The 16,315-nt window shown below is 29.6% G+C and overlaps 1 protein-coding gene across 2 annotated transcripts; it reads left to right on the top strand.

Moving 5' to 3' along the window:
- The first annotated feature begins 234 nt into the window (after window positions 1–234).
- LOC132941252 (protein shuttle craft-like) lies at window positions 235–16,000 on the top strand. Of its 2 annotated transcripts, XM_061009217.1 has the most exons (16): window positions 235–811; window positions 1,672–1,808; window positions 2,256–2,346; window positions 2,420–2,652; window positions 3,296–3,533; window positions 3,598–3,761; window positions 7,104–7,628; window positions 9,511–9,804; window positions 9,870–10,024; window positions 13,036–13,189; window positions 14,445–14,644; window positions 14,711–14,935; window positions 14,994–15,145; window positions 15,207–15,405; window positions 15,469–15,621; window positions 15,747–16,000. In XM_061009217.1, exons 2-16 carry the CDS (start codon window positions 1,700–1,702, stop codon window positions 15,864–15,866), a joined length of 3,012 nt encoding a protein of 1,003 aa, XP_060865200.1. In that variant the 5' UTR covers window positions 235–811; window positions 1,672–1,699; the 3' UTR covers window positions 15,867–16,000. The 2 variants fall into 2 exon arrangements, with proteins under 2 accessions (XP_060865200.1, XP_060865199.1); XM_061009216.1 differs by lacking the exon at window positions 7,104–7,628.
- Window positions 16,001–16,315: the final 315 nt, after the last annotated feature.

Here is a 16,315-nt window from a genome sequence, read left to right as displayed (position 1 = left end):
GCGTTGTTGTAAGGTTTGCGATTCGCCAGTTGCCAGCACTCGCCACAGTGTTGTTGGCGCCGTCAGCCCAGATTCAGAACATGTGTTATTAAAAACACACGAACCAACACTACTACCACAGCGACAACCGTCAATAGAAAAACTTTACAATTCGCCCGCGGAGGCCACACCGTTTTGAGAACATGAAAGATATGAATGACGGGCGGTAAAGCGGGGCGCGGGTGCAAGGTCAATCAGTGCGTCCACCGTCCGCCCGAACGGCTGGACCAACTACACTGATGTCTGATCGACAGACCGGTCAGCAGCGGCACGGAATACGGACCTATAGTGAGTAGTGGGTACCGAATGTCTGAATTGTTGGAAGTGTCAAGACGTGATGCGGCCCGTCGGCTCTTTGCCCATCAATAACTGTACCATACGGAAATACTGTTGTTCGTACTCCGTAGAGGCGTAGTCTGTACTCTGACACTCTAGTCCGTGCGCAGTAGTGCAGTGCTATTGTCGTGCGCGCGTGCGCCTGTTGGCCGTCGAACCTCGGACGATCACCGCCGCGACTTCTGAACTTCTCTCCGCTGCCGCACACACACTGGCCACTGCTTGTCAGACTGGTACAAAGTACGCGTTTTATTTTCCTACCTTAAGTGCCCGCTACCCGGCACGCGTTTGTTGCGCTGTCCGCCATCTTCGTTGCTTTATTTTCTTGCCGTCGGTACAGCCACTGTTGCCGCATCGTGTTCCAATATAAAATCCGTCGTCGGCGCTTCGTCCAACTGAGCAGATCCCGTGCGAGGCAGTTCGCACTCTTTTTCCGGTAAGTGGTAATAAACGGCTGAACGGTAGCATTGTCTACCCCGGGTATTCTCGTTTTTGTGGCGATCGTACCGACGGTCACTGCCACGCCAACTATGTGTTTTTTTCGAATTTGAGCCATTCCATCTGGTCTGTTTTTTGTTATACTTATGTTAAATTATTGTTACTACCTTGCGGTCCATCGCGTACTTTGAGAAGGGGGGAGGGAGGGATATATCTTAACTCGTGGCCACCAATAATTTAATCATTATAGTCCTTTTCGCCCACCAGTGCCCATTAATTTCTCCAAATTTTTGTGAGCTTGTAGCTGGGTACTCTTTATTTTTAATTAATCATAATATATAATTTCTTTACGCCTTGACACCTGTTGTTGAATAACTAGTTTTATGAGAGCATACATAGGAATATCTGTTTCTGTCTCATTGGTGCAGAGATTTGCCATCTCTCAAGAACTTAATATTATACAATTTATATTAACAATAATATATTTAGATAAAACTATTTTATACCTATTAGTAAAATTCTTAACCTAAACAGTTTTCATTGTGTTTTTTTATAGGTGCTCTAAAATATAGGGTACACCTATGATTAATGGTTTTAAAATTATACTGTACTTAAATTTAAAGTAAATAATGCTACCTACATTTTAAATAGATACATGCAATGACTATTTTGTTTTATCATAAATATATTTATTATATTTGATATTCTTAAAAGTAAGTTGCTATGAAAAATTAATCTATTTTATTTATTTATTTACTCCTTGTGTGTCATATGCTTGCATTAAAATTGTATTTTTTATGTAAAATTTTCTGTAAAATAATAGACACTTAAAAATGGTTTTTGTTGTCTTTGTTTCAGCTAATTAATTTCAACAAGTTGATTGACAATGCCGAGAACGCTGAGAAATAGCCGTAAAAGGACTAATCATCGTAATGAAAGTACAGCGAGGGTTACTTCTAATTTATCACCAAATGCTCCAGAATTTATTCCTATAGGTAATTAATAATAATTATAATGTTTTATTATTTTTTTTGGTTTTAGTTAGTGTACTAAGGTAATCAAGAAATACATAAAGGTATCTAATTATATTATATAAATTATGAGAACTTACACTAACTTTAGCCTATGTAATTTATTATAAATAATAATTATATATTTATACCTACCTAACCTATTTTTTGACAAATAACAAAATACATGTATTTTATTTTTTATATATATAATTTTAGGACTTACCATGTTCACCTTATTACCTACTTTTATTGTACATTATAAAATCATGGCCCCCCCCCCCCCCCCACACGTATTTGTTGGGCTTATTAAACTCAAGCCTTTTCTTATTATCTTAAAGATTTAAGTACCTAATTATGTGAATATAATTTTTATTTTGTTTTATTTATATTATTTAAATTTCTATTAATTTGTTTGTATTTGTTGTTTAGCAAATGACGGGACTACGGCTAATCAAAGACCAAATTTAGTAATTCAGTCGATGACATTTTGTGGAAGTTCAAGCGCATCAAATAGTAGCGGGTAGGATTCATTCATATAAAACTTTTAATGATGATAACATTTTGACTGCTAATTTATAATTTTTGTGTTTTAGGAGTAATAGTAACTCTAACTATGAAGTTACTACTACAATTTCTTCTATACCAGATGTATTAAATAATAAGGGCCAGCGAGATTTGCTTATTAATCTTTTGAACGAAAGCAAAGTAGATTGTGTGATATGTTATGAAAGGGCTAAAAATATTGAGCAGATTTGGAATTGTCGTAATTGTTATCAAATTATGCATTTAAAATGCATAATAGTTTGGTTCATAAAATCTCACTGTAGTAAGTAATATTTAATACTTTTATGGATTAAATTGCTAGAAGCTCGAATTTCAAGAATTTAACTTTATTACCTATACAGTATAGCAGGGTTATGCAACAGGATAAATTCTTGGTCTGTTGTTGTGGCCCTCAAATACATTTTGGACATAAATTTTATTTATTTTTTGGCATGTCTAAAACAATTATTGTGATTGAAAACATGAAAAAAACTGGTTTTAAAACTTGCTGAGCAAATAGTATTGTCTCAAATACAACCAAACATAAAAAGAAAATAGTAGATAAAAAAACATTAGCATAAATATATTTCTATAGTCTATTATATTATATAATATATATAACATTTGCTTACATAATTTGTACTTGCTTGATAAACTATGTTTTCACTACAAATGCAATCAGATTTTTAAAAATAATTTATGGCCTACTACCTATAAAGGTTCAAACCTTTAGGAACGGTGAATTTTAATTGATATATCTTTATATAACAATTACCATATTAAAAAAAATTATTAAATTACATTGATTATCACAAATTTATTGTACTCTTAATCTTTAATTTTAGCATTTTATGAATGTACATATTACTAAATTATTCCCATTATTTTTTAATTTTATTGATTAAAGTAAATTAATATTTTTATAGATGCTGTCTGGAGATGTCCAGCATGTCAAAGTGAGATGACTGGAAAGCCGAAATATATATGTTTTTGTGGTACTTTACCGAATCCATATCATAACAGTGTGGACACTCCTCATTCTTGTGGTCAAGTTTGTGGATTGCAAAGAAAAAATTCTAATTTAAACTATAATGATTGTCATCATAAGTGTACACTGCTTTGTCATCCTGGTCCTTGTCCACAATGTGTTGTACAAGTTTTAAGGTTGTTACTTAACCAAATTCGATTTCCACTTTATTTTTATTTTAATAAAACTAATTGTATTCAGATCATGTGGATGTGGAAAAAAGCGAGTGTATGCCCAATGTGGACAGTCAACCCAGATTGTATGCAACAATGTTTGTCTTAAAAAATTAAACTGTCAAATCCATGAATGTGAAAAAACATGTCATGCTAATAACTGCGAACCATGTAATAAAGGATGTCCTCAAAGTAAGTATTGATTTTTAGCAAAATCTAAGGTTTATTTTAGAAAAAAAATGAATGTTTGGTAATAATTATTTTATTATTATTATTTTAATACACTGTAGTGGTACTACACTAGTAGTAAAAATTATCGTTGAAATGTTAAACCAATTTTAAGGGGGTTTGGTAAAGATTAAAACATCAATACTCTTTATCCAAACTTGTTATTTTAACATTTTTAGAAGATTTAATTACTTATTAACTAAACTAAACAATTGGTTTTTCCTTTTACCGCGGAGTTGATTTGTTTAATCCCATTTAGTATAATAGTACTTATATAAGCTCCTCTGAACAAAATTCCTAGTTAGTGTACTATATGTATTGGTCATATCACAGCAGAAGTGCAGAATAATGTGACAATTTGCGATTTCGGACACAAACATTGAAATGAATTATTTTTGACACTTAATGGAGAATATCTATTTTAGCTAGTAACTAGTAATTAAACTTATAAAGTAATACTCTATTCCTAGAGAGAACATGCCGATTCTGCGCATCCACCTGCAAAAAACTAGGTCGGACTGCGACATGTTCTCTCTTGGGTAGGAGTATAGTACTGTCAATTAAAATTAAATGTTTGAATTGAAAAAGTTTTGGTTTGATTCATAGTCATTTTATAAAAAGAAGATGCAATTTTTAAATTATAATTTGACTTAATGCAAAATTAGAGTTTATAATACCACTAATTAATAGTTATAGCAATTTCATTCAATGATTCTTAATATTAAACTTAAAAATAATATTCTTTTTAAATGATAAAAAAACTAAAATTTAAACAACCGCTTTTAATAATGAGCAACATTATTTAATTATATAAAATAAAATAAAATTGTTATCGAAGCCTCAAATTCAGTTAAGCAAATAAATAATATTGTATTACATAGACTAACCATTTACTTATTATAGTTTTCTATTATATATTTATACTGTTTTAATAATAAATATATAAAATGCATTAGCTAATATATAGTTTTTACTTAACCAAATGCCTATTAATCACTTATTATTATTAAAACTTGCAACAATAATTATCATTTGGTAAATATCAATTTTATATTTTAATTAATTAAAACTGTACAGTAGATTGTCAGGAACTTGTTTTGATTTATTTGTCTCTGACAAACTAGCATTTAAGTTTTCGTTGATAAATCTTTTTTAAGATCTATAATTAGCAACAAAAAAATAGTTTTAATTATAAATAAAATTGACTAGAATATATTATTGTGTTCTATAAATTTCTTACTTATTTTCCAAAAATGTAATTTTTTATTATTATTTTATTAAATATCTTTAAGTCAAGATCATCTTATTCTTGTATTTAATTTAACTTTTGAACATCTAAATTTGCTGAGAGTCAACATGTGTTACCATGTTTATGGTAAGTAATGATAGATATTAATGTACATTTTAAATTAAAATTTTAGGCGTTTTTTACTAAGTTACATTAATATTCTCAATAAATGATACTTGTACGACATTGATAAAAAATAAAAACGTAACAATTATGTTTTTATGAAAATTAGCAGATCCTAATATAGATAATTATAGATATAGCATTCTCCTAGAGAGACAAGACTACTGTATTATTCTCAATTTAGAAAATAAAAGTGTACTTAATTCTCTTTATTACAGTACTTTTTAAATGTGTCTTAAGAGGCTCCATATTTGTTGTCTTAGTCTTTAAAACGTAAATCAAGCCAAATTTTATGTTCACAATAAAACATTTTACCTACTCTGTAATTTCTAAAATTAGAGTAAATTTACCTCTTATACAATTTAGAGGTAAGAAGAATATTATCTAGTGCATCTTTGAGGAGCTAATTGGTATTATTTTGAACTAAGTTATGAACATTTTAAAATGGTCATAACTTGCTTCTTAATAAAAAATATCAATAGAAGCCTCCAAAATGCCCTAGATAATAAGATTATTCTCCTTACCTTTGAATTTTATGAGAGGTTATTTCACTCTTATTTTAAAAATTACAGAGTAAAGTGTATTATTGTGAACTTAAAATTTTCTGGTTACGTTTGTAAGACGGAGACAACAAATGGCCGTGTGGCTTCCTTTTCACAATGACTGAATTAAATTTTAAAATTTTCATAGACTATATTGGTTAGAAAGACATTATATTATATACAAACTTCTGTTTAAGAGATAGTGTTGTCTCCTTACAAATATGGACTCACAACAAAAAAATATGCATACAGCCATTCCTATTTTTGGTTGTTATCTTTAATATTGGAGTGAATTGTCCTAATTCTAAACTCTAAGGTAAGAACTTATTTGTTCTCTTTTTGGTTTTTACAAAATTGAAATTTTATTTTAAAGCGAGTTATGATCATAAACATAAGTTTAATATTTTACGTAGTCATAATTTGCTTTAAAATCAAAATCCAACTAGACAGCTCAGATTATTTTCTTATCTTTGAGATATATTCACTCTAATATTTAAGCTAACAACATAAAATTGGAACAGTTGAATGTAAACTTTGATGTGTTATGCATTAGTAAGACTATAATTAAAAAGCTTACTTCAAATTTTAGACTATTATAAAATAGATTAATATATTAAAAGTTAAATATTATTTTGAATTCCAGCAAAATAATTTTTATTTTAGATTAGTTAAAATGTTTTTTTTTTATAATTGGAATTTTTAATTATATTTTTTCTTTATCTACGTAGAATTTCCAATTAAAAAATGAGAAATTTTCAGTGGTATTGTCAAAAAAACAGGATCAAATGTGATACATTTCAATAAGTTATGTCTTGAAAAATAATTTTTATCGTTATATCTGATTGTTATTCCAAAATTTTACAAATTTAAAAGATCACCGTACTGGAATGTATTATCTCTGTCATGACTTAGCAAATCTGTATACTGAATTCTTACTATTGTTTATAGTTAATGTTAGAGCAAATTGTCTTAGTATCATCAAATATGTTGAAGAGAACATAAACTGTGCTGTAGAAAAAATTTTTTTTTAATGTTTATTAATCTAAAATGAGTTATAAGTACTTAAATAGTTCATGTTTTCAAATTCTTATAATTTTTTTTTAAATTTAAATATTTGCTCTAGCACAATTTATATTCTCTACACATTCAATAATAAATAAATTTTCTCCATTATAAATTCTTAATCATACAATATTATTTTATTTTAACATTAAGTTAATGTAAATTATCTGGAATTGTGAAAATAAACCTTGCAAGAATCGTAAAAACAACATGTAAAAAACGCCTAAATATTTTCATAAAAAAATATTTCATTTTCGTTAATATATAATTATTTATCATTATTTGTTCTAGATCTAAATCCGCCAGAAGCAACGTTAGTTGCATCAAATGCATCATTTGCTGATGCAATTTTGCAATATAATCTATTACCACCTGATTCGTTAGTAACAGAGGACGAATTAAGAATGCTAGGATTGAATCCAGAGGAATTATTTGAGCAGAGCAATGTTCATGATTCATATTATTCCACTTCCAGTAATTATGATGATGATAGTTATATGCATCCTAGTAATGCCTTATTTGATAATACAGATGAAAGTGAAGTTGATGATGATGATGATTACGATGTCGAAGTCGATAATATAGATGATATTATGCAAGATATTGATTTTGGCTACCGTAGTAATTCAAATTTTCCTGTGGTCTTAGCAAACCCACTCTCTGGTTACTCTGGTTCTCACGAGTTTGAAATTGAGTATCCAGTGACTGATGATGATGAAGATGATGTTGATGATGAAGATGAAGATGACGATGACGATGAAGATGAAGATAATAATACTGGAGGAGAAGAAGAAGATAATGATGAAGATAATGAAGGTTCTGTTTTAAATAGTTATAACCCTCATAGAATTGATAATTGGGCAGATAGTTCTAGTGATAGTTCTAGTGATGAAGAAAGAGAAATTGTTCACGATTCTACACCACAAGCTTGTATGGATAGTGATCAAAGTGATCATTCATGGAATATGAGTGACGATGAAATAATAGATGCTGGTGCTGTTACTAGCTCAAGTTATTCTGAAGATTCTACTGATAGTTCACAAAGTGTTATCAGTCTTGTGAATGATTCAAATTCGTCTGACAGTACCTCCAGTTCCAGATCCAGTTCTAGTTCCTCTTTTTAAGAAAACAAATATAAATTCCTCTTTTTAATTTTAAAATACAATTTAATTTTTAAATAATATGTAAACAAAACATGCATTGTATTCAAAGTGCCAATTGATATTCATTATACTTATTTTTATTATGAATGAATTATTTATTATAATGTATTAGTATGATAAACATATGTTAAAATAATTAAAAAATTAAACAGTAACTTTAATAATATTTAGTTATAATAATCATTAAATTTTGTTGATTTACAAACTGTTATAATATATGCTTACTAAGTAAGTAATGGTTTTCTAAATTATTATTTGAATAATGGAAAAAAATATTATTTTATTCAAATAAAAAATTTGTAATATTGACATAAAAATATGTGTTTTACTATTCTTAGTTTCAAGTGATAATTAAATCAGAATAAGCACCTGTTATGACATTGGATATACCATATACACCAGTAAATTAACTATGTAGTATATACTATTTATTTTTACCAAATGTTTATTTTATTATGTTTTTGGCATGATAATATTTTGACCGAGTTATTTATAAGCATAGAAAATTTTCAATTATTTTTAGTTTCTTTTCCAATTATTGCAAACATGTTATGCTTGCTTAACATTTGTGTTTGCTAAAATGTTAACAAGATCTCACATTAATTTATCTTATTAGTTACGGCTAAAAAAAATATACTAAAAACACATAGGTACAACTTTTTTAATTAGCATTTGAATTTTGAAATAAAGTTGGACAATACTACAATAATTAGTAAATTATTTTGTAGCTAAAAATTTATAAAATTATAGTAATTTAAGTCTAAATTCAGCATTGACTCAAAAGATAACGATTATACATCAAATACAATATATATGCTTTTATAATAATAATTATTAATTAATATTAATAATATAATAAATGCAATGTTATGGTGCCCATCAAATTAGAAAATAGAAATTTACTATACTATATAGTATATTATGTACTGTAGTTCCCAGTAAAATGCCATAATAAAAAATAATAATTATTAAAATAAGTCTAAATATGCATTGGAAAAACTGTGTATTTACTATTTAGTTTCATTATTTCACAGAATAGATGTTTATCTTATCTAGGAGGCTAGATCGATAAATTATTCCACAACTATCACAAAAAAACATACAAAAACAAAAAGTCCCAAACCCTTTTCTACTATGCCACAGATGTTTGATTCGGGATCCTCGAATATATTTTTCTGCTTATGCTGATACAGTGATACCCTTTCTTACTTTGGATAAAAAGCTTGAATATTTAATTGAATTAATTGCTTCTTAGAGCAAAAAAAACATCTTATGTACATTTTAATGAATAACTAATAAATAACGTCATACCTACAAACCTAAGCATTTAAAAGTTATTTTATTGTGTAAAACTGTAGTAGACAAGTACTTCAAATATAATTATAATTTATATCACCAGTCTGTTTACATTGATAAATTAACACAGACGGGACTTAAAAGGAATAATGATTTGAAAATTACGATAAAAAATAAGTTTATCTTATAAACAGTTTCTCGCAATACCTAAAACTACAGTCAATGGGTTTATTTTTCAGTGTGTTTCTGTGGAAAATCGAAACGACAAGTACCATGCACTCCAGAGAATGCCATGGTGGTATATTACAGCTGTGGAAATTTGTGTGAAAAACAATTATCTTGCAAAAATCACTTATGCCAGAAACTGTGTCATGTTGGTCAATGTGACCCGTGTATAGCTTTATCTGTTAATAGATGTCCTTGTGGAAAACGGCCATTAACAGAAGATGAACTTAGTAACCGTACATTATGTATACAACCGATACCCACATGTGACCAACTATGTGGAAAACCTCTAGAATGTGGTCCACCAGGTATGTGTTCTATATGAACATGTGTTACCATTATATTAACTAATTTATTGTATTTATTTGTATAGAAAGTCCGCATATATGTGGACAAAACTGTCATGAAGGCCCATGTGTTCGCTGTGAACTTAAAACCAAATATGTATGTAAATGCGGTAGTAGATCCAAGGAAATAAAATGTAATTCTGTAACCAGTGAATTGACTTGCAAAAAGAAATGTAACAAGGTGAGAGGTATTCTTTTAACAACAAACACTCATTATTATTCACCACTGTCAGTTTTTGTCTTTATTTAATAAATGTTCTTATTCAATTTTAAACTCCCTGAATTCCTTCTAAACTTAAAAAAAAGTTATTAAGTTTTACAATTTATGGATGTGATTTCTTTTTTTTTAAATTAATTTTTTTACCCATAACAGGTAGAAACATCTTTAAAATGGCCTTAATATACATAATGCATAGTTAAGAATGTATAAAAACATAAAAATTACAGATAATAACATAATGTTTACTATTAAAAGATATCCCGTGTAAAAATAAATACATACCTATACAAATTATTCCAAATATACCAACCATTCCTCTCCTCCCCCCCCCCCCCTACAAAACAACAAATGGCCATAGTTACCGGACTTAAGCTCAATAAAAAAAAAGCGGATAAGTGGATGTCGCTCTTCTGTACAGTAGATTACATGTGGGTCTCTGTGTAATGGAATGTATTAAATTTGAATTCAATGATATCATATCATTGCATACGAAATGATTCTGAGAAGGGACGGTTCATTGGTGTGGATATTTTATATTGCTATTATATTTTATTATAGCGTATATGTTGATTTTTTTTTTTATTTTTAATCTAGAAACTATACAATCTGTACATAAAAAAAAAAGCACAATAAGCATAAGTGATGGTTATTTTTAAATTATAATTTATGATCTTGAATATCTTGAAGGAAGAACCAACCAGTGAAGGCACTTCGGCGTGAATTTACAATTTATTTATGATTTTTGATTTTATGATTTATGATTTTTAATTTATAAGATCTCGAGGCCATTGTCGCTTGAGCCTTCTAGGGGGATTTCCAGGGATGGAGATGGATAGTAACTTTTTAACATGAGGGTTTGTGTGGTTATGAAGGCGGTTTCTGAATTTGGAGTAAAAAACCTTGGCTGTTTCAGTGACTTTAGGAATATGGAGATCTGTGTGAAGGGTGTGATTAGAGATATAAGGAGGACAATTGGTTATAAGTCTAAGGATTTTGGATTGGAACACTTGGATTTTTTGAATGTTCGATTTTTTGGCAGTGCCCCAGACCTGTATACCATATAACCATATTGGTTTAAGAAGGAGATTTTATATGTGAATTTTGGTTCGGAGAGATAGTTTTGAGAACTTACCAAGGATGGGTCTGAGAGAGTAGAGTCGTTTGTTTAATTTTATTTTTGTTGCATGAATGTGTTTAGCCCACGTTAGACGTTTGTCCAAAACAAGACCTAGATATTTTGGTATATCGGAGTTTGGTATAGGTTTGTTGTTTATTTGCACTGGAGGAGGTTGACTGTGGTAGAGAGCAAAGGTAGTGTGTACAGATTTACTTTCGTTTATTTTGACACGCCAGTGAGAGTACCAGTATGATAGATCATTTAGGTGGTTTTGGAGAGAGGTTGAAACTAAGTCCGGGTCGGTGTGAAAGGTGAATATGACTTTGTCGTCGGCATATTCGGCAATTTGAGTATTCTGATTGATGGGCTGATTTGCCGAGTATAAGTTAGAGTTGGAGATGCTACTGTGCCTTGAGGAACGCCGGCTAAGATTGGAGAGATACTGGAGTGTTCTGTTCCTGATCTAACAAGGAAGTGTCGCTCGCTTAAATATGATTTAAAGAATAGGTAATATGACGGGGGTAGGAAGGATTTTAATTTGAAAAGATGGCCAGGGTGCCAGACTTTGTTGAAGGCTTGTGAAATGTCAAGAAATACAGCTGAAGTGTATAGTTTTTATTCTAGGGAACAGGCAATAGTATCAGCCAGACAGTGTATTTGGTGGATAGTTGAGTGATGTTCTCTAAATCCAAATTGTGTGTCAGGAATTAGTTTCTTTTCCTTGATGATTGGGTAAATTCTGGTCAGTATTAATTTTTCAAAAAAGTTTTGAGAAGAAGGGTAACAAGCTTATAGATCTGTATGAAGAAGGGTTATCTATTGGTATGTTTGGTCTAGGGAAAAGAATAATTGTGGCAAGTTTCCATTGGATTGGGAAGTGAGAGATTCGGAGGATAGCGTTGAAGATATGAGTGAGGTGTATTATAGCTTTATCTGGAAGTTTGCGGGCTATTTCGGCTGTTATCAAATCGTGTCCGGGTGATTTTCCTAATGGAAATTTTTGTATAAGGTATTTTATCTCGTTTGGAATGAAAGGTTTGGGTGGGAGGGTCATTGGGAGCGGGCTGTCTAGAAAATCATATATTTTGTTTTCTATAGAAGGAATGGTGAAATTATTAAGGGTAAAGACTTCGGAAAGGTGCTGTCTGTGTGTTTCTACTTTTTCTTTATCATTTATTGCGAGACTGCCGTCAGATTTTTTAATTAATAGGTTGAATTAATATGTTGATTTAATATTATAAATTACAACAAAATAACTAAAATCTTTATTTTAATTTTATTTCGTTTCTATGGTGATAAACAAAGAGTTGGAAATTAAAATCATTTTCAGCGGTTTTTTGTAATTTGTCTGTGGTTCTTCTTGTGCCATTAAATAACTATTGATAAAATCGAAAAATGACCTCTCTAAAGTACCATCTTGATCCAATTTTCTAAAAGATAAGAAACTATATGTTGAAATCAAAGCACTCCTTCTGTTAGAAATTTTGTATACAGGATATAAATAAAAAATAAAAAAAAAAAATAAACTAGAATCAGCTCAGAATCTAAAAATATGTATTTACATATATACATACTTCTGAATATATAACTGAATTGTTTCAGATATAAATAACATAGGCATGCCCATTTGTTTTTCGTTTAAAATGGTTATATGTTTATATGGTTATAATGTTGTAATATAACATAAAAATTTTTTGTAATACATTTAATTGTAATTCAAAATTATAACAATATTTGTACATAAATATTTTGAAGTAAACAAATAAAAGTAAATAAAAATTTTTTTAAGTATGGACATGTTTATGCTTATGATAAATAATTATTATTTATTGAAATTATATTTTTTGGTTCTTAGATGATGTCTTGTGGAAAACATCGATGTATGGTAGTATGTTGTAATGCACAAGAGCATGTATGTACCAGAACTTGTAATGGACTATTAAATTGCCGTCAACATCGTTGTGATCGTGTTTGCCATTCTGGAAGCTGTTCAATGTGCTATGAAGCAAGTAGGTGTAATTATATAATTTATAAACATTTTTATGTGTATGTAACTTATGTAAATATGAAACAACTAACAATGCCTAAAATGATTAGGATCCAATTATTTTTTATGATATTATTATTAACTAATTTATTTAGGTATAAAGAACCGTTTATATTGTTTACAACATATCTATTTCTTAAAATTATTCATACAAATTACAGTTTTTCATTTAATTAAATGTGTTGAGGTATACATTTATATTTGTTATTAATGTGATTAAATACAATATAAAAAAACAGTTAAGCGGGTAATGCTCTGTTGTATATTAGGTGTCTAGAGAGTCACTGTAATGGATGTGTTAAATTTGAATTCAATGATATAAAACCATTATATACAAAAAATGATTTTAAGTGAAGACGGTCTATCAGCCTATATTATTACTAGGGCAGTGAAGTTGTTGCATTTGCGTGTTTTTTGTAAATGCTTATATTTATTACTGAGTGAGATTAAAATATGTTTCGTACAACTCTTAATTTAAACAAAAAAGAATTATATACATGAATTATATAATATTAAAATTATTTTTTTTTCATGTTGCTGTGGTAGGTAATGCTATTTCAGCACTTCGTTTCAAACAATTTTTTTACGGGGAGTCGGAGTGGCCGAGCAGACTAAGGCGTCGGTTGCGACGCAGCCAACCCGAGTTCGATACCTTGGCTGTGGGCGGCATTTTTCTTCGGGCAAGTCACGGTGTTCGGAGAACAAATGCCGCCATCCCCCCACCCAGGGCACGGCAGAAACCTACGGGTGTCCCATTAGAAATTCTGCCAAAACACAATACACACGTGTACCAACCTACCCAATTTAAAAACCTACAGTGCCCTCTCCCACACACAATAGCCTATGTTGCCGCGGGTTACCCAATAAAAAAAAAAATTTTTTTACGAGGTTCCTAAATATTTATGGAATGTCTATATTCCATACAATGTCACAACTAGTTTTCAGGAATTTTTTCCCTTTTTATAAAATCAATTGTATAGTTGCTCTCTTTACACTAAACATTATAAAACATTTATGTATTATAAATCATAATATTAAGTGAATATTTTTAGTATACTACAAAAATTATATCTAAATTATAAGTATAAAATACCAAGGTAGATTTATAAATTGGATTTCATTCATTTATAATATTGCCTTTGTTTTCTATACATACATCTGTATCTACTGTACTTTATTGTATGGTCTTTTTAATTGTTATTGATTTATTTTAATAGGTTTTGAAGAGTTGTATTGTCGATGTGGCAATAGTTTTATTTCTCCTCCTGTCAGGTGTGGTACTCGTCCACCATTATGTACATTACCTTGTTCACGAGAACACGAATGTGGTCATCCGGCTACTCATATTTGTCATGATGAGGATGAATGTCCTCCTTGTATAGCTCTGACTGAAAAATTGTGTTTTGGTGGTCATGAGGTATAAATTACAATGCATTAGTCTACAATATACCACTGAATATTTTTTATTTATTCAACTGTTTAGCTGCGTTTTGCTATACCATGTCATATAAAAAATGTATCATGCGGAATGCCTTGTGGCATTCCACTTGCTTGCAAAAGACACACTTGTACCAAACCATGTCACGCACCACCATGTAATACTGGTCCATGCCGTTTACCATGTAATTTACCAAAATCGGATTGCAGCCATCCATGCTCAAAACCTTGTCATAATGGTTCATGCCCGCCAATAGCATGCAAAATAATGGTAAAACTCTTTTTGATGTTATAATAATATAAGCATAATTTATAATGATTCTTTCAAGGTGAGTGTTAGCTGTATTTGTGGGAATTTGACAGAAGCTAGGATGTGTTCTGACCCTAAAGTGATTGAATATCGTCTTCAAGTTAAAGCACAGTCAATGAGCTTCCTAGACAATATTGTTGACTCATCGCCAATCATAAAATCATATAAAATGTAATTTAATTGTAAACTATTTATTATTCTAGAATGAATGAATTACATTTATAATTTTTAGTCTGGAATGTACAACAGAATGTGCTAAATTAGAACGGAATCGTCGAATTGCCCTTGCACTTCAAATCCGTAATCCAGATTTATCTCCTAATGTCACTCCACGATATTCAGATTTCATGAAAGAATTTGCAAAAAAAGATGCATCATTCTGTAGTTATGTTCATGAAAAACTTGCTGAATTGGTCACTAATGCTAAACAAGTAAGTGTAATAATTAAATTGTATACAATTCGAGCTCATTAATAAATTACGATGTTATTATAGTCTAAACAAAATTCTCGAAGTCATTCATTTGAAGTAATGAAGTATGAAAAGCGTAAATTGATTCACGAGTACAGTGAACATTTTGGATGCGAATCAGTAGCTTATGACGCTGAACCAAATAGAAATGTTGTGGCTACAGCTCTTAAAGAAAAAGTAATTTTCATTTTCATTGAATATTTATTTATTTTCAATTTTATATATAGTTGCTGTTCATTTAAGAAACTAACAAAATTTTTCTTTTTCTCTTTAAATAATAAATTACATTGAATTTTTTATAGTCGTGGCTTCCTAATTATAGTGTGGTAGAAGTTGTTCAACGTGAAAGCGGATGTCCACGAGTCAACCCATTTGCAAGTATTCAAAAACGAAATACTATTATTCTGAACAAAAAATTCTAAGTTCATTAAAATATTTATGTTTTAATTTAGAATCTATTAATTTTAAAATTACCTTAATAATTCATACTTATAATTATTAAATAAACACAATTTCATAATATTAAATATATAACATTTGTTTTCTTACAGTATCATTTTTATGGGTAACAGATAATTGATTAAAAATTATTTGTTTTTTATTAAGTACATAAATGTATTTTGATTCATGTATTGAAGGTTTAAAAGTCTTGTTTTTTAACCTCTTTTTACTACATAAGTTATAGTGATATAGATTATATTTTAGACAAATAAAAATCATTTATTATGGCCAAAGCTCAATAGTAGTTTTTTTATTCCTGTTACTCAAGCTGCTAAAGCGTAGGAAGGACTGTAGGAGAATAATTATGTGTGGTTAGAATGTAACTAAGAGAATATTGGTTTTATAAAAATGTTCATTTCATATTTTATAG

This window comes from Metopolophium dirhodum, chromosome 3 (genome assembly GCF_019925205.1).
Source record: "Metopolophium dirhodum isolate CAU chromosome 3, ASM1992520v1, whole genome shotgun sequence".
Lineage (NCBI taxonomy): Eukaryota > Metazoa > Arthropoda > Insecta > Hemiptera > Aphididae > Metopolophium > Metopolophium dirhodum.
The sequence above is the reverse complement of the archived record's forward strand: the minus strand, read 5'-3'. Positions and strand labels throughout refer to the sequence as shown.